The 19,506-nt window shown below is 41.0% G+C and overlaps 1 protein-coding gene across 2 annotated transcripts in view; it reads left to right on the top strand.

The window, feature by feature from the left end:
• The window catches only part of LOC117516678 (flotillin-2a), a 74,332-nt gene that overhangs the window by 19,197 nt on the left and 35,629 nt on the right, over window positions 1-19,506 (top strand). For both annotated transcript variants that reach the window (XM_034177521.1, XM_034177520.1), the window contains exon 2: window positions 2,315-2,396. In XM_034177521.1, coding sequence (XP_034033412.1) covers window positions 2,315-2,396 — 82 coding nt within the window. The remainder of the gene's footprint in view (window positions 1-2,314; window positions 2,397-19,506) is intronic.

Genomic DNA, 19,506 nt, shown 5'->3' with positions numbered 1-19,506 from the left:
TCCTACATATTTGTTTAATATGCGCATTGAATGACATATCCTGATCAAAAATGACTCCAAGATTTCTCACAGTATTACTAGAGGTCAGGATAATGCCATCCAGAGTAAGGATCTGGTTAGACACCATGTTTCTAAGATTTGTGGGGCCAAGTACAATAACTTCAGTTTTATCTGAGTTTAAAAGCAGGAAATTAGAGGTCATCCATGTCTTTGTCTGTAAGACAATCCTGCAGTTTAGCTAATTGGTGTGTGTCCTCTGGCTTCATGGATAGATAAAGCTGGGTATCATCTGCGTAACAATGAAAATTTAAGCAATGCCGTCTAATAATACTGCCTAAGGGAAGCATGTATAAAGTGAATAAAATTGGTCCTAGCACAGAACCTTGTGTAACTCCATAATTAACCTTAGTCTGTGAAGAAGATTCCCCATTTACATGAACAAATTGTAATCTATTAGATAAATATGATTCAAACCACCGCAGCGCAGTGCCTTTAATACCTATGGCATGCTCTGCTTGTATGGCTTTGCCTTACAATATAAAGCGCCTTGGGGCAATTGTTTGTTGTGATTTGGCGCTATATAAATAAAATTGATTTGATTTGCTCTAATCTCTGTAATAAAATATTATGGTCAATAGTATCAATCAAACAAACAAACTATCAACAAGATAAATTAATGCAGAAACATCTCGTAATTTGTCAAGTTATCCATCAGTGCGAGTTGATATTAAAAGGTTTATACAACTAGTACTGAAGGAGCCTTTATTTTATTAATGGACCCAGGGTTTTTACACTAGGAAGCTTCTCACTCCTGCTTATTCTGGTGCGGGTCGCGGTGGCAGTAGACCAAGCAACCCAGCCCACATTCCTCTATCCTTGGCCATGTCCTCAAACTCTTCCTGGGAAACCCCAAGGCACTCCAAATCCATTTGAGAACTATAACCCTCAAGGGTGTCCTGTCTTCCTTGGGTCCTCCTCCCAGTTGGATATGCCTGGAATATCTCCCTATGGAGACAGCCCAGAGGCATCCTCAGCAGATGGTCTTTACCCAACGTCTATGACCATAGGTGAGGATAGGAGCCTAAATCAAGAGGCTCCCCTCAGCAAAACATCAAGACCCTGGGATACTTGAACTCCTCCACTTGGGGCAATAAGGCTCCCCTGACCCAGAGGGGACGGTCCACCCTTTTCCAACAGTGGACCATGGTCTCATCTTTGGAGATGCTGATTTTCATTCGGGGTCTCCAATTGGTTCAAAATGCTGCTGCCAGACTTTTGACAGGAAGCAGAAGGTTTGACCACATTACACACATTTTGGCATCTTTTCACTGGCTTCCTGTCCCTGTGAGATCAGATTTTAAGTTTCTGCTATTAACTTATAAAATTGTTCACTGACTGGCACCTCCCTACTTAGCTGACCTAGTTAAACCCTACGTTCTGGCCCGGGCTCTGTGTTCTCAGGGTGCAGGACTACTTAGTGTCCCTAGGGTGACTAAGAAGTCTGCGGGTCACAGAGCTCTCTCTTATCGTGCCCCTGTTCTGTGGAATGGTCTCCTTGCATCAGTAAAACAGATTCTGTGGAGACTTTCAAATCCAGACTTAAGACACACTTAGTTTCCCTTTTGTATGGCTAGCATACTGGCATAGTATGTTACTATGCTTTTTACTCTTTGAATTCATTTTATTAGTAAGCGGAGCGGGCCAAGGCCTCAACTTTATCTAAAGTCTGGGTCTTTTAGTGAAGCTTAGGGCTAGTGGGCGTTGATCACCTTAGTATTTCTTCTGTTTTTCTTGTTGCTTAATGCTGGCAAATTTTACTGTATTTTATTTGTCTTTCCGATGGCTGATTCATTTTTTTTTTCTCTCTGTTAGAGGTGCGGCGGCATCCAGAGATGGGAGTGGTGTCTACTTCTGCAACCCTCCCGTCTTGTGCACCAGCAAAATTTCCTGTATATTTGTTTTGTAAATTGTTTTTGTCAATTGTGCTAAAAGCATGGCCCAAACAGAGGGTCGCCCCTTTGAGTCTGGTCTGCTTGAGGTTTCTTCCTCAAATCATCAGAGGGAGTTTTTCCTTACCACTGTCGCCTGTGTGCTTGCTCTGGGGGTTGGTAAGGTTAGACCTTACTTGTGTGAAGCGCCTTGAGGCAACTTTGTTGTGATTTGGCGCTTTATAAAAGAATATAAATTGAAATTGAATTCATCCCAGTCACTTCACACTCTGTCTCAAACATGCCCAGTGCACATCAAAGGTCACAGTCTGAAATTCAGTCATGGAATGTGATGAATAATTACATTTCTCTGTGTTGTTTTTAAGGTGGATGCTGTGGCTCAGATCAGAAGACTTACGTTGTAGGAGGCTGGGCCTGGGCCTGGTGGCTCATCTCTGACATTCAGAGGTAAGATCTGTGTGCTGTGGCTCCATGGCTGCACGATACTCATAAAACAGGGAAAATACCCAGTCATCCCTAAGTCATTCAGTCATATGTTAAAATGCTGACAAACTATGGAGGCTTCAGGATCTGCACATTTAGTGGACTGTGCTTGATGATGCAGAGAATTGATGATGATGATAGTTTTACATCCTCATTGAAGACAACTTTGGATGCTGTAGCTCCTCTGAAAAAGAGAGCCTTAAATCAGAAGTGCCTGACTCCATGGTATAACTCACAAACTCGCAGCTTAAAGCAGATAACCCGTAAGTTGGAGAAGAAATGGCGTCTCACTAATTTAGAACATCTTCACTTAGCCTGGAAAAAGAGTCTGTTGCTCTATAAAAAAAAAAGCCCTCCGTAAAGCTAGGACATCTTACTACTCATCACTAATTGAAGAAAATAAGAACAACCCCAGGTTTCTTTTCAGCACTGTAGCCAGGCTGACAAAGAGTCAGAGCTCTATTGAGCCGAGTATTCCTTTAACTTTAACTAGTAATGACTTCATGACTTTCTTTGCTAATAAAATTTTAACTATTAGAGAAAAAATTACTCATAACCATCCCAAAGAAATATCGTTATCTTTGGCTGCTTTCAGTGATGCCGGTATTTGGTTAGACTCTTTCTCTCCAATTGTTCTGTCTGAGTTATTTTCATTAGTTACTTCCTCCAAAGCATCAACATGTCTATTAGACCCCAATTCCTACCAGGCTGCTCAAGGAAGCCCTACCATTAATTAATGCTTCGATCTTAAATATGATCAATCTGTCTTTATTAGTTGGCTATGTACCACAGGCTTTTAAGGTGGCAGTAATTAAACCATTACTTAAAAAGCCATCACTTGACCCAGCTATCTTAGCTAATTATAGACCAATCTCCAACCTTCCTTTTCTCTCAAAAATTCTTGAAAGGGTAGTTGTAAAACAGCTAACTGATCATCTGCAGAGGAATGGTCTATTTGAAGAGTTTCAGTCAGGTTTTAGAATTCATCATAGTACAGAAACAGCATTAGTGAAGGTTACAAATGATCTTCTTATGGCCTCAGACAGTGGACTCATCTCTGTGCTTATTCTGTTAGACCTCAGTGCTGCTTTTGATACTGTTGACCATAAAATGTTATTACAGAGATTAGAGCATGCCATAGGTATTAAAGGCACTGCGCTGCGGTGGTTTGAATCATATTTATCTAATAGATTACAATTTGTTCATGTAAATGGGGAATCTTCTTCACAGACTAAGGTTAATTATGGAGTTCCACAAGGTTCTGTGCTAGGACCAATTTTATTCACTTTATACATGTTTCCCTTAGGCAGTATTATTAGACGGCATTGCTTAAATTTTCATTGTTACGCAGATGATACCCAGCTTTATCTATCCATGCAGCCAGAGGATACACACCAATTAGCTAAAATGCAGGATTGTGTTACAGACATAAAGACATGGATCAATCAATTTCAATCAATTTTATTTATATAGCGCCAAATCACAACAAATGGTTGCCCCAAGGTGCTTTATATTGTAAGGCAAGGCCATACAATAATTACGTAAAAACCCCAACGGTCAAAACGACCCCCTGTGAGCAAGCACTTGGCGACAGTGGGAAGGAAAAACTCCCTTTTAACAGGAAGAAACCTCCAGCAGAACCAGGCTCAGGGAGGGGCAGTCTTCTGCTGGGACTGGTTGGGGCTGAGGGTGAGAACCAGGAAAAAGACATGCTGTGGAGGGGAGCAGACATGGATGACCTCTAATTTCCTGCTTTTAAACTCAGATAAAACTGAAGTTATTGTACTTGGCCCCACAAATCTTAGAAACATGGTGTCTAACCAGATCCTTACTCTGGATGGCATTACCCTGACCTCTAGTAATACTGTGAGAAATCTTGGAGTCATTTTTGATCAGGATATGTCATTCAATGCGCATATTAAACAAATATGTAGGACTGCTTTTTTGCATTTGCGCAATATCTCTAAAATTAGAAAGGTCTTATCTCAGAGTGATGCATGAAAAACTAATTCATGCATTTATTTCCTTTAGGCTGGACTGTTGTAATTCATTATTATCAGGTTGTCCTAAAAGTTCCCTGAAAAGCCTTCAGTTAATTCAAAATGCTGCAGCTAGAGTACTGACAGGGAGTAGAAGGAGAGAGCATATTTCACCCATATTGGCCTCTCTTCATTGGCTTCCTGTTAATTCTAGAATAGAATTTAAAATTCTTCTTCTTACTTATAAGGTTTTGAATAATCAGGTCCCATCTTATCTTAGGGACCTCGTAGTACCATATCACCCCAATAGAGTGCTTCGCTCTCAAACTGCAGGCTTACTTGTAGTTCCTAGGGTTTGTAAGAGTAGAATGGGAGGCAGAGCCTTCAGCTTTCAGGCTCCTCTCCTGTGGAACCAGCTCCCAATTCAGATCAGGGAGACAGACACCCTCTCTACTTTTAAGATTAGGCTTAAAACTTTCCTTTTTGCTAAAGCTTATAGTTAGGGCTGGATCAGGTGACCCTGAACCATCCCTTAGTTATGCTGCTATAGACTTAAGACTGCTGGGGGTTCCCATGATGCACTGAGTGTTTCTTTCTCTTTTTGCTCTGTATGCACCACTCTGCATTTAGTCATTAGTGATTGATCTCTGCTCCCCTCCACAGCATGTCTTTTTCCTGGTTCTCTCCCTCAGCCCCAACCAGTCCCAGCAGAAGACTGCCCCTCCCTGAGCCTGGTTCTGCTGGAGGTTTCTTCCTGTTAAAAGGGAGTTTTTCCTTCCCAATGTCTCCAAGTGCTTGCTCACAGGGGGTCGTTTTGACTGTTGGGGTTTTTCTGTAATTATTGTATGGCTTTTGCCTTGCAATATAAAGCGCCTTGGGGCAACTGTTGTGATTTGGCGCTATATAAAAAAAAAAAAAAGAAAAAAAATTCTATTCACAATACCCCATAATGACAATGCGGAGTAGGTTTATGGGCATGTTAGTGAAGGGAGCGTAGATGCTGAGGAAGTTAGATTAGATTAGATTAAACTTTATTGTCCACCTCAGTGGAAACTTGTCTTTGGTTCACCACAAAAAAGTTTAGACAATCACAAAACATGACAGTTAATATACAATAGATAAAATTACAATAAATAATGGTTTCATAAAAATTCATCCAATTTCATGTGCTGCATAACTTCTGCATAACTTCACTAGCACCTGTTCAGTAGACTGACTGCATTAGGCACAAATGACCCCCTATACACCTTCTTTGTTGCAAAAGGCATTCTGTAACGGCGCCCAGAGGGCATCAGTTCAAACTCCTCAAACAAAGGATGGTCCTTGTCACTGATGATGGATTTCGTCATTCTCTGCAAAGCTGCCTGGTAAAGAACATCCAGTGACTTTTGCTCCTGACCAATCACCTTCGCTGCATTTTTAACAATTTTGTTCAGTTTGTTCTTGTTTACAACTGTGAGATACCCAAACCATACAGTTATATTGAACACAAGAACACTTTTATTGAGACTAACATAGACTTTCTGAAGAGTCTGAGCTCACACCAAAGCCCCTGAGTTTCCTAATCAGGAATAGTGTCTGGTTGGCTTTCTTATAAATCTCGTCCACATTTTGTGAAAAACTAAGCTTGTCATCTATGAGGGTACCTAAGTACTTAAAGCTGCTCACAACCTCAACTGGCTGGTCAGAGATAGACAAGGACTGAGTAGGACCAGAGTCACTCAGGATTAGCTCCTTAGTCTTATTTACATTGATATAGGACCAGAGTCACTCAGGATTAGCTCCTTAGTCTTATTTACATTGATAATCAGTGAATGCTGCCTACGCCACTGTTCAACCATATGCACTTGAGCCTCATAGCTGCAGGCAGCATTCTTTTTAAAAAGACCCACAATCGCCATGTCATCAGCATATTTAAAAACTTTAACATTATTGTCTTCTATCTGTAAGGCATTAATATACAGAGAAAACACAGGTGACAAAACACATCCCTGCGGTGCACCTGTACTGATCATAGTCTCATTTGACACTGCTCCATTCATGTGGACCCTCTGCGGTCAATCGATCAAAAAGTCTCTCAACCAGTGGATCAGTCCTCCATTCACCCCCAAAGAGGAGAGCTTTTCCAGCAGTATGTCAATCGTCATTGTATTAAAAGCAGAAGTCAAATCAATGAATAAAATCCGCACAGATGAATCCTTCTGTTGTAGATGATTGGCCACAGTGTTAATCAGGGTCAGTGTAGCATCCTCTGTCCCTCTGAGAGGCCTATAGGCAAATTGTAGGGGGTCAAGCTGAGTCTTTACAGCTGTGATGAGATGTTTGCTCACCACCCTCTCCATACATTTTGCGAGCACTGAGGTGAGTGCGATGGGACGAAAGTCATTTAAGATTGTAGATCCAGGCTTTTTAGGCAATGGCTTAATGATCGATTTTTTTCCAAGATTCTGGAACAGTATGGGTATTGAGTAAGAATTGGAACAGAGCTGCCAAGGGTCCACTAAGCTGGGCGGAACACACCTTCAAAACACGCCCACTCAAATGGTCTGGGCCTGGTGCCTTGTGAGGCTTGATTCGAGACAGACAGTGTCCAACATGCTAATGGGTAGATATGGAATCAAGGACAGGAATGTAGAAGGACAGATGGTAGTTGATTTTGCAAAAAGGATGGACATGGCTGTGGTGCATCTTTAAGAAAAGGGAGGAATACAGGGTAACATATAAGAGTGGAGGAAGGTGCACTCAGGTGGAATACATTCTTGGTAGGAGATGCCAGCAAAAAAAATTGGAGACTGTACGGTAGTGGCAGTAGAGAGTGCAGCTGGATAGGATAGGATGGTGGTTTATAGGATGACTTTAGAGGTGAAGAAGAATGGAGTCAGTACTCAACAAAGGATCAGATAGTGGAAACTGAAGAAAGAAGACTGGTGTGTGAAATTCAGTAAGAAGGTGAGAGAGGCACTGGATGGAAGGGAAACAATTTTGGATAACTGGAAAAGTACTGCAGCAGATGTGGTGAGGGAGACAGCTAGGAAAGGACTGGGTGTGACATCTGTTCAGTGGAGGGAAGACAAGGAGACTTGGTGAGGGAATGAAGATGTCCAGGAAAGCATAAGGAGAAAGAGGCTGGCAATAAAGAATTGGGATAGTCAGAGAGATGAAGAAAGTAGACAGGAGTACAAGGAGATGTGGCGTAAGGTGAAAAGATAAGTGGCAAAGGCTAAGGTGAAGGCATACTGCAAGCTGTACAAGAAGTTGAATAGTAAGGAAGGAAAAGGACTTGTACCAGACAACGAGACAGAGCTGGAAAGGATTCGCAGCAGGTTAGGGTGGTAAAAGATGCAGATGGTAATGTGCTAATAAGCGAGGAGTGTGTGTTGAGAAGGTGGAGGGAGTATTTTGAGGAGCTAATGAATAAAATGAGAGAGAGACTTGAGAGTTTTTTTTATTATCATGTACACAGTAAAAACAGGCAGCTACACCACACAGTGAAAGTCTTACAGAAAAGGCTGAATGATGTGGAAAGAATAAATTAAGTACAACCCCTGGCAAAAATTATGGAATCACCGGCCTCGGAGGATGTTCATTCAGTTGTTTAATTTTGTAGAAAAAAAAAGCAGATCACAGACACAACACAAAACTAAAGTCATTTCAAATGGCAACTTTCTGGCTTTAAGAAACACAATAAGAAATCAAGAAAAAAAATTGTGGCAGTCAGTAACGGTTACTTTTTTAGACCAAGCAGAAGGAAAAAAAAATATGGACTCACTCAATTCTGAGGAATAAATTATGGAATCACCCTGTAAATTTCATCCCCAAAACTAACACCTGCATCAAATCAGATCTGCTTGATAGTCTGCATCTAAAAAGGAGTGATCACAGCTTGGAGAGCTGTTTCACCAAATGGACTGACATGAATCATGGCTCCAACACGAGAGATGTCAGTTGAAACAAAGGAGAGGATTATCAAACTCTTAAGAGGGTAAATCATCATGCAGTGTTGCAAAAGATGTTGGTTGTTCACAGTCAGCTGTGTCTAAACTCTGGACCAAATACAAACAACATGGGAAGGTTGTTAAAGGCAAACATACTGGTAGACCAAGGAAGACATCAAAGTGTCAAGACAGAAAACTTAAAGCAATATGTTTCAAAAATCGAAAATGCACAACAAAACAAATGAGGAACAAATGGGAGGAAACTGGAGTCAACGTCTGTGATCGAACTGTAAGAAACTGCCTAAAGGAAATGTGATTTACATACAGAAAAGCTAAACGAAAGCCATCATTAACACCTAAACAGAAAAAAACAAGGTTACAATGGGCTAAGGAAAAGCAATCGTGGACTGTGGATGACTGGATGAAAGTCATATTCAGTGATGAATCTCGAATCTGCATTGGGCAAGGTGATGATGCTGGAACTTTTGTTTGGTGCCGTTCCAATGAGATTTATAAAGATGACTGCCTGAAGAGAACATGTAAATTTCCACAGTCATTGATGATATGGGGCTGCATGTCAGGTAAAGGCACTGGGGAGATGGCTGTCATTACATCATCAATAAATGCACAAGTTTACGTTGATAGTTTGGACACTTTTCTTATCCCATCAATTGAAAGGATGTTTGGGGATGATATCATTTTTCAAGATGATAATGCATCTTGCCATAGAGCAAAAACTGTGAAAACATTCCTTGCAAAAAGACACATAGGGTCAATGTCATGGCCTGCAAATAGTCTGGATCTTAATCCAATTGAAAATCTTTGGAAGTTGAAGAAAATGGTCCATGACAAGGCTCCAACCTGCAAAGCTGATCTGGCAACAGCAATCAGAGAAAGTTGGAGCCAGATTGATTAAGAGTACTGTTTGTCACTCATTAAGTCCATGCCTCAGAGACTGCAAGCTGTTATAAAAGCCAGAGGTTGTGCAACAAAATATTAGTGATGTGTTGGAGCGTTCTTTTGTTTTTCATGATTCCATAATTTTTTCCTCAGAATTAAGTGATTCCATATTTTTTCCCTCTGCTTGGTCTAAAAAAGTAACTGTTACTGACTGCCACAATTTTTTTTTTCCTGATTTCTTATAGTGTTTCTTAAAGCCAGAAAGTTGCCATTTGAAATGACTTTAGTTTTGTGTCATGTCTGTGATCTGCTTTTTTCTACAAAATTAAACAACTGAATGAACATCCTCCGAGGCTGGTGATTCCATAATTTTTGCCAGGGGTTGTAGTACAAGAGATTAGTAAGGATGAAGTGAGAGGATGCCTGAAGAGTGGAGACGAACTGTGCTGGTTCATATTTTTAAGAACAAGGCTGATGTGCAGAGCTGTAGTAACTAGAGAGGCATAAAGTTGATCAGTCATAGCATGAAATTATAGGAAAGAGTAGTAGAAGCTAGGCTTAGAAAACAGTTGATCTGTGAACAGCAATGTGGTTTCATGCCAAATTTGAGCACTATGGATGCAGTGTTTGCTCTGATTGCTTAATGACAGGGTGCCAAGAGAAGAGTTGTGGTATTGTATGAGGACATCTGGAGTGCCAGAGAAGTGTGTGTGTGATGGTAGTCCAGGACATGTACAAGGATCATGTGACAGTGGTGAGATGCGCAGTAGGAATGACATTAAAGGTAGAGGTGGGATTACACCAAGGATCAGCTCTGAGTTCTTTCTTGTCTAGCCTGGAGATCTGGAGAGAAGGGGAATGAAAGTCAGTCGGAGCAAGACTGAGAACATGTGTGAATGAGAGGGAGCCCAGTTGAATAGTGCGGTTGCAAGGGGTAGAAGTGGTGCAAGTAGATGAGTTTAAATACTTGGGGTCACCTGTCCAAGATAATGGAGAGTGTGGTAGAGAGGTGAGGAAGAGTGCAGGCAGAGTGGAGAAAGGTGGCAGGAGTGATTTTTGGCCAAAGAATATCTGTAAGAGTGAAGGGGAAAGTTTATAAGACAGTACTGAGACCAGCCATGTTGTACAGCTTAGAGACGGTGGCACGAACAAAAAGACAGTAGACAGAGCTGGAGGTGGCAGAGCTGAAGAGGTGCTTTGCAGCACCTCTCAAGCTTCATGATTTTGGATGAAGAGCATTGGTGCACGGCCATTTTCAGATCTCTCCAGAGATGTTCAGTCGGATTCAGGTTTGGGCTCTGGCTGGGCCACTCAAAGACATTCACAGAGTTGTCCTGAAGCCAGTACTTTGATAGCTTGGCTGTGTGCTTGCCTGATTGGTGGATTGCTGCAGAGATGGTTGTCCCTCTGGAAGGTTCTCCTCTCTCCATAGAGAAATGCTGGAGCTCTGACAAAGTGACCATCGGGTTCTTGGTCACCTCCCCGACTAAGGCCCCTCTCCTAGATTGCTCAGTTTAGATGGGTGGTCAGCTCTAGGAAGAGCCCTGGTGGATCCGAACTTCTTCTGTTTGTGGATGATGGAGTCCACTGTGCTCACTGGGATCTTCAAAGCAGCAGAAATGTTTCTATATCTTTCCCCAGATTTGTGCCTCGAGACAGTCCTGTCTCAGAGGTCTACAGACAATTCCTTTGACTTCTTCATGCTTGGTTTGTGCTCTGACATGGACTGTCAACTGTGGGACCTTGTACGTAGACAAGTGTCTGTCTTTCCAAATCATGTCCAATCAACTGAATTTACTCCCGGTGGACTCTAATTAAGCTGTAGAAACATCTCAAGGATGATCAGTTGAAACGGGATGAACCTGAGCTCAATTTTGAGCTTCATTGCAAAGGTTGTGAATGCATATGTACATGTAATTAGTTTAGTTATTTGTAATAAATGTATATATATATGTATGTGTATATGTATGTGTATGTATGTGTATGTATATGTATATGTATGTATATGTATATGTGTATGTATATGTATGTATGTATATGTATATCAACTCAGTCAACTTTTTTCTTATATAGCGCCAAATCACAACAAACAGTTGCCCCAAGGCGCTTTATATTGTAAGGCAAGGCCATACAATAATTATGTAAAACCCCAACTCCCTTTTAACAGGAAGAAACCTCCAGCAGAACCAGGCTCAGGGAGGGGCAGTCTTCTGCTGGGACTGGTTGGGGCTGAGGGAGAGAACCAGGAAAAAGACATGCTGTGGAGGGGAGCAGAGATCGATCACTAATGATTAAATGCAGAGTGGTGCATACAGAGCAAAAAGAGAAAGAAACACTCAGTGCATCATGGGAACCCCCCAGCAGTCTAAGTCTATAGCAGCATAACTAAGGGATGGTTCAGGGTCACCTGATCCAGCCCTAACTATAAGCTTTAGCAAAAAGGAAAGTTTTAAGCCTAATCTTAAAAGTAGAGAGGGTGTCTGTCTCCCTAATCTGAATTGGGAGCTGGTTCCACAGGAGAGGAGCCTGAAAGCTGAAGGCTCTGCCTCCCATTCTACTCTTACAAACCCTAGGAACTACAAGTAAGCCTGCAGTCTGAGAGCGAAGCACTCTATTGGGGTGATATGGTACTACAAGGTCCCTAAGATAAGATGGGACCTGATTATTCAAAACCTTATAAGTAAGAAGAATAATTTTAAGTTCTATTCTAGAATTAACAGGAAGCCAATGAAGAGAGGCCAATATGGGTGAGATATGCTCTCTCCTTCTAGTCCCCGTCAGTACTCTAGCTGCAGCATTTTGAATTAACTGAAGGCTTTTTAGGGAACTTTTAGGACAACCTGATAATAATGAATTACAATAGTCCAGCCTAGAGGAAATAAATGCATGAATTAGTTTTTCAGCATCACTCTGAGACAAGACCTTTCTGATTTTAGAGATATTGCGTAAATGCAAAAAAAGCAGTCCTACATATTTGTTTAATATGCGCTTTGAATGACATATCCTGATCAAAAATGACTCCAAGATTTCTCACAGTATTACTAGAGGTCAGGATAATGCCATCCAGAGTAAGGATCTGGTTAGACACCATGTTTCTAAGATTTGTGGGGCCAAGTACAATAACTTCAGTTTTATCTGAGTTTAAAAGCAGGAAATTAGAGGTCATCCATGTCTTTATGTCTGTAAGACAATCCTGCAGTTTAGCTAATTGGTGTGTGTCCTCTGGCTTCATGGATAGATAAAGCTGGGTATCATCTGCGTAACAATGAAAATTTAAGCAATGCCGTCTAATAATACTGCCTAAGGGAAGCATGTATAAAGTGAATAAAATTGGTCCTAGCACAGAACCTTGTGGAACTCCATAATTAACTTTAGTCTGTGAAGAAGATTCCCCATTTACATGAACAAATTGTAATCTATTAGACAAATATGATTCAAACCACCGCAGCGCAGTGCCTTTAATACCTATGGCATGCTCTAATCTCTGTAATAAAATTTTATGGTCAACAGTATCAAAAGCAGCACTGAGGTCTAACAGAACAAGCACAGAGATGAGTCCACTGTCCGAGGCCATAAGAAGATCATTTGTAACCTTCACTAATGCTGTTTCTGTACTATGATGAATTCTAAAACCTGACTGAAACTCTTCAAATAGACCATTCCTCTGCAGATGATCAGTTAGCTGTTTTACAACTACCCTTTCAAGAATTTTTGAGAGAAAAGGAAGGTTGGAGATTGGCCTATAATTAGCTAAGATAGCTGGGTCAAGTGATGGCTTTTTAAGTAATGGTTTAATTACTGCCACCTTAAAAGCCTGTGGTACATAGCCAACTAACAAAGATAGATTGATCATATTTAAGATCGAAGCATTAAATAATGGTAGGGCTTCCTTGAGCAGCCTGGTAGGAATGGGGTCTAATAAACATGTTGATGGTTTGGATGAAGTAACTAATGAAAATAACTCAGACAGAACAATCGGAGAGAAAGAGTCTAACCAAATACCGGCATCACTGAAAGCAGCCAAAGATAACGATATGTCTTTGGGATGGTTATGAGTAATTTTTTCTCTAATAGTTAAAATTTTGTTAGCAAAGAAAGTCATGAAGTCATTACTAGTTAAAGTTAATGGAATACTCAGCTCAATAGAGCTCTGACTCTTTGTCAGCCTGGCTACAGTGCTGAAAAGAAACCTGGGGTTGTTCTTATTTTCTTCAATTAGTGATGAGTAGAAAGATGTCCTAGCTTTACGGAGGGCTTTTTTATAGAGCAACAGACTCTTTTTCCAGGCTAAGTGAAGATCTTCTAAATTAGTGAGACGCCATTTCCCCTCCAACTTACGGGTTATCTGCTTTAAGCTACGAGTTTGTGAGTTATACCACGGAGTCAGACACTTCTGATTTAAAGCTCTCTTTTTCAGAGGAGCTACAGCATCCAAAGTTGTCTTCAATGAGGATGTAAAACTATTGACGAGATACTCTATCTCCCTTACAGAGTTTAGGTAGCTACTCTGCACTGTGTTGGTATATGGCATTAGAGAACATAAAGAAGGAATCATATCCTTAAACCTAGTTACAGCGCTTTCTGAAAGACTTCTAGTGTAATGAACTTATTCCCCACTGCTGGGTAGTCCATCAGAGTAAATGTAAATGTTATTAAGAAATGATCAGACAGAAGGGAGTTTTCAGGGAATACTGTTAAGTCTTCTATTTCCATACCATAAGTCAGAACAAGATCTAAGATATGATTAAAGTGGTGGGTGGACTCATTTACTTTTTGAGCAAAGCCAATAGAGTCTAATAATAGATTAAATGCAGTGTTGAGGCTGTCATTCTCAGCATCTGTGTGGATGTTAAAATCGCCCACTATAATTATCTTTTCTGAGCTAAGCACTAAGTCAGACAAAAGGTCTGAAAATTCACAGAGAAACTCACAGTAACGACCAGGTGGACGATAGATAATAACAAATAAAACTGGTTTTTGGGACTTCCAATTTGGATGGACAAGACTAAGAGACAAGCTTTCAAATGAATTAAAGCTCTGTCTGGGTTTTTGATTAATTAATAAGCTGGAATGGAAGATTGCTGCTAATCCTCCGCCCCGGCCCGTGCTACGAGCATTCTGACAGTTAGTGTGACTCGGGGGTGTTGACTCATTTAAACTAACATATTCATCCTGCTGTAACCAGGTTTCTGTTAGGCAGAATAAATCAATATGTTGATCAATTATTATATCATTTACCAACAGGGACTTAGAAGAGAGAGACCTAATGTTTAATAGACCACATTTAACTGTTTTAGTCTGTGGTGCAGTTGAAGGTGCTATATTATTTTTTCTTTTTGAATTTTTATGCTTAAATAGATTTTTGCTGGTTATTGGTGGTCTGGGAGCAGGCACCGTCTCTACGGGGATGGGGTAATGAGGGGATGGCAGGGGGAGAGAAGCTGCAGAGAGGTGTGTAAGACTACAACTCTGCTTCCTGGTCCCAACCCTGGATAGTCACGGTTTGGAGGATTTAAGAAAATTGGCCAGATTTCTAGAAATGAGAGCTGCTCCATCCAAAGTGGGATGGATGCCGTCTCTCCTAACAAGACCAGGTTTTCCCCAGAAGCTTTGCCAATTATCTATGAAGCCCACCTCATTTTTTGGACACCACTCAGACAGCCAGCAATTCAAGGAGAACATGCGGCTAAACATGTCACTCCCGGTCCGATTGGGGAGGGGCCCAGAGAAAACTACAGAGTCCGACATTGTTTTTGCAAAGTTACACACCGATTTAATGTTAATTTTAGTGACCTCCGATTGGCGTAACCGGGTGTCATTACTGCCGACGTGAATTACAATCTTACCAAATTTACGCTTAGCCTTAGCCAGCAGTTTCAAATTTCCTTCAATGTCGCCTGCTCTGGCTCCCGGAAGACAATTGACTATGGTTGCTGGTGTCGCTAACTTCACATTTCTCAAAACAGAGTCGCCAATAACCAGAGTTTGATCCTCGGCGGGTGTGTCGTCGAGTGGGGAAAAACGGTTAGAGATGTGAACGGGTTGGCGGTGTACATGGGGCTTCTGTTTAGGGCTACGCTTCCTCCTCACAGTCACCCAGTCGGCCTGCTTTCCCGGCTGCTCGGGATCTGCCAAGGGGGAACTAACGGCGGCTAAGCTACCTTGGTCCGCACCGACTACAGGGGCCTGGCTAGCTGTAGAATTTTCCACGGTGCGGAGCTGAGTCTCCAATTCGCCCAGCCTGGCCTCAAAAGCTACGAATAAGCTACACTTATTACAAGTACCGTTACTGCTAAAGGAGGCCGAGGAATAACTAAACATTTCACACCCAGAGCAGAAAAGTGCGGGAGAGACAGGAGAAGCCGCCATGCTAAACCGGCTAAGAGCTAGTAGCTACGCTAACCTAGCGGATTCGTAAAAACACGCAAAGTGAATAATGTGTAAATAATTTAGAGGTGATTCAGCAGAAGGAGTGCTTTAGTTAAGGCACGTAAAGATTACACTGGGAAACAAATCGTAATCTAGATAACTAGATCAATCTAACTGCGCAGATTAAACAGCTAACAGATACAGAAAAACACCGCTGTGCTCCGGAACAGGAAGTGATACAATACCGCAGTGAGAGCCAACCACCAGTAGAGGCAGGCAAGCTTAGAAACCAGTTTGTCGACACCGACAGGGGCAGAATCAGCAGAGAAGGAATTTAGGAGTTGTTTAAACCTGGCAACTCTGTCTTGTTGATACCTCACAATATTAAGGTAATCTAACTGGTTGAATTGTCTGACTTCCAAATTTAGTACTCAACATGTTCTGTTCATGTCTGTTAAATTGTGTTCATTTTTATAGGCTAGACACCCAGTGAACACATGTACAGCTATAAGAAAATAACAATGTGAATGAATGTCACTGTGGACAGCTGCATGTATCACACGACAGAGCATGAAACTATTAAAAGAATAAAAAAATAAAAAAATAAAAAAAAATCAGTGAAAAGGATGTTTTTAAGAACCCCCCCCCCAAAAAAACACCGTTTACACAGTTCAATGATGAATAAACATATTATTTATGGCAAATTAAAACAAATGTTGTCAACATAAAATGTTAATATTTACCAAATGTGTAAACACAGCAGCTAACTGCTGTTGGCAGCTTTTCCACGTAGCCACAATAGGCAGTTTCTGGGATGTTGGAAAGATAAACAGATGGTGCACAAAGGGGAGGTTAAGGAAAAACTGCAAATACAATATTTACAAAACAACTGTGAACTCGCATCCCATTCACAACCTTTGCATCAAAATTAACCAGATTATAAACCAAATCAATTCTCTCACGGACAGAGAAAGAAACCAGAGAACCAAACCTTTTGTGTGTAACCTTATGGCCCGGTCACACGGCATTTGATGATTCCTGAATAAAGGGAAAAAAGTAAAAGAAAAAAGTCACAAATCATCAAGAAAAGGTGGATGAATGAGCTTTTGACGTTTTCCATCACCGAATAGCCTGCGAATCAAGAGTGCAAAAGGAACGAAAGAGGAACAAAACGAAACCAAAGCTAACATTGATCTCCACGCTTTAAACGAAACGTGCCTGGAGCCACTGCTGGAGCAGTGTGTGTCTGTAGCACCCAAGTCCTGGAGAAGCTGGAAGGAGAAGCATGCGATCCGACCCACTATGGAGATCTGTGCCCACGTCTGTGGATCCAGCTGCTGTGGTTGCTCATCCACAACAACAGAGGGATCATTTCCTTCATCACCAGAATCCTCACTGACTGGTTTAGTCTGACGACACTTGGCGCGCTTCCTCTTGCTCCAATTAAAAAAAAAAAAAAAAAAAAAAAAAAAAAAAGAAGCGCTTGGTCAACATTCATAAGACGCCTCATTTTTACAAAACAAAAACAAATGGCTGCTGTATCACTGTATTACGTTATTAAGCCATATATATCGATTTATAACAGAAAACCGTCAAAAGGGGAAATAAAAATGAGTGTAAATGTGATTGAATATATCAGAGGAGTAAATTGATCAGTCGGTGTGAATGCCGCGCATTGACTCTCCATGTGCTACAGCTGATCCACAACGTGAATTCTGCCTTTCAGAACAGGTGTTATATAATCATTTGAATCATCTACCCGTTGCCACATGTACACAAGGGCTGGATTGTCATTCTCACACTCATATTGTTATATTCAGTAAAACATAAGCACACGCAGGAGACGATTGCTGCTGCATTTAAGTACCGTCGGAAATAGGGCAGCACAGTCTTTTTGGGGGCAGGCGCTAAATGGTTAAAATATGACGCATATGATGTAATTTCTCTACTTCTGGGGTACAAACCATGGCATTTTCAATGGGATTTTGAGCAAATTACATGCAAACAGAGTGAAAATGCAAAGAAAAAGTGACGATGCTGTGGGAAAGTGGGCATGGGTTGCGGTTTGTTTATGATCCGGAGCACAAACGTGTCGAGGCGGTTTTGCACGCGAGAGAACGGAGTGACTCTGGTTAGCTGTGTAGGCTAACACTTACCAACAGGATGTCTCCTTGCCTTTTCTTCTCCACCGGGAACCAAAAAAATAATAATTTTTTTCACGACTGCTTCGGTGATTGCAGCCGAAAACAAAACCTTGCAGCCGAAAACAAAACCGTACACCATTTATCCATGTGAAGTTATGTTGTGTATATATTAAATGGGGCTGTAAGTGATCAAATCCCGCAATGTTACGGAGTGTTCAAACGAGACTAGGGTCTCCTATTACACAGCTTTTTTTGTTGTTTCAAATTCAGCAGTTGCTTGTGGCAGGAGCATGGTTTTCATTTTATTTTTGGTCAAATAATTAATTGTATCCACACAAAAGATTAATTCTGGCCTATATAAGGTGCCTGAGCCCAGTGAAGCTGACCCCCACCAAGATAAAAAAAAAAAATCTAAGCAAACAGGCTGAGTTTGCCCTGTAATTTCTGACGGTACATGAACGCAGCAGCAGCGCTCACAAACCGGCTTCTGCACTGTATAAAAACATTCAGCTGGTTGAACAAAGTTGAACTAAACGCTAATGTTACAACAACTAAGCAAACGATAAGAAACCGTCAAGAACATCAGTAAAATGAAATACGGATGAATTGAGGTTTTTGATGGCATTTGTTCAAATTTTTCGACAGCTTAAAAATCTTTACGAAGCGCCAGCTGCAGGAACGAAGCTGTGAGAAGGTTAAATGATGCCATTGAAAGTCCAGATTTCTTGTTTTGTTTGGGCTTCATTGCCCTTTAAGTGCCGTGTGACCGGGCCTTTAATTAAGAGAAAAGCGGGCAACTCAAAGTCTGAAGTCAGGCAAAAGCAGATTCAATTTTGCACTGATATATACACAGTTGTGCTCATAGGTTTACATACCCTGGCAGATTTTTTTTTTTTTTTTTTTCCCCCGGCCATTTTTCAGAGAACATGAATGATAACACAAACTTTTTTTCACTCATGGTTAGTGGTTGGATGAAGCCATTTATTGTCAAACAACTGTTTACTTTTTAAAATCATAATGACAACAGAAACTGCCCAAATAACCCTGATCAAATGTTTACATACCCCGTTCTTGATACTGTGTGTTGCCCCCTTAACATCAATGACAGCTTGGAGTCTTTGTGGTAGTTGTGAACGTGGCTCTCTGATGGTGAAGCTGCCACTGAATGTCTTGGACTATATTTACATCAATTACAAAGAAATGCAAACACTGTGGTAACATTCAGGTCTTCTTTTTAAGAAAATCCTTTATACTTCATCATCATACTTCATCATGAAGCTGCATAACTGCTGATGCAAAATGCAAAGCATGCACTGTGCACAATTTCTCCAATCGCAACCACACAAGTTTTTGTGTTATTTGTATTCTCTGACAAACGGCCAACACACACAAATATATATATATATATATATATATATATATATAATATTATTATTATTATTGATTTGAAAACATTTAGCACTAATTATTGGAACACAAAATTGGTTTGGTAAGCTCATTGACTCTTGACCTCCTTATACAGATGAATCCAATCATGAGAAAGGGTATTTAAGGTGGCCATTTGCAAATGTTTCCCCTCTTTGCATCTATTCTAATGAGTGGCAACATGGGAGCCTCTAAACAACTCTCAAAGATTTCAACTGTCAGTTTCCACTGTGAGGAACATAGTGAGGAAATGGAAGACCACAGGCACAGTACTACTTAAGGCCCGAAGTGGCAGACCAAGAAAAATCTCAGATAAGCTGAA

Source organism: Thalassophryne amazonica, chromosome 9 (genome assembly GCF_902500255.1).
Source record: "Thalassophryne amazonica chromosome 9, fThaAma1.1, whole genome shotgun sequence".
Lineage (NCBI taxonomy): Eukaryota > Metazoa > Chordata > Actinopteri > Batrachoidiformes > Batrachoididae > Thalassophryne > Thalassophryne amazonica.
Note: the sequence above shows the minus strand (reverse complement) of the source record. Positions and strands in the feature narration are given on the sequence as shown.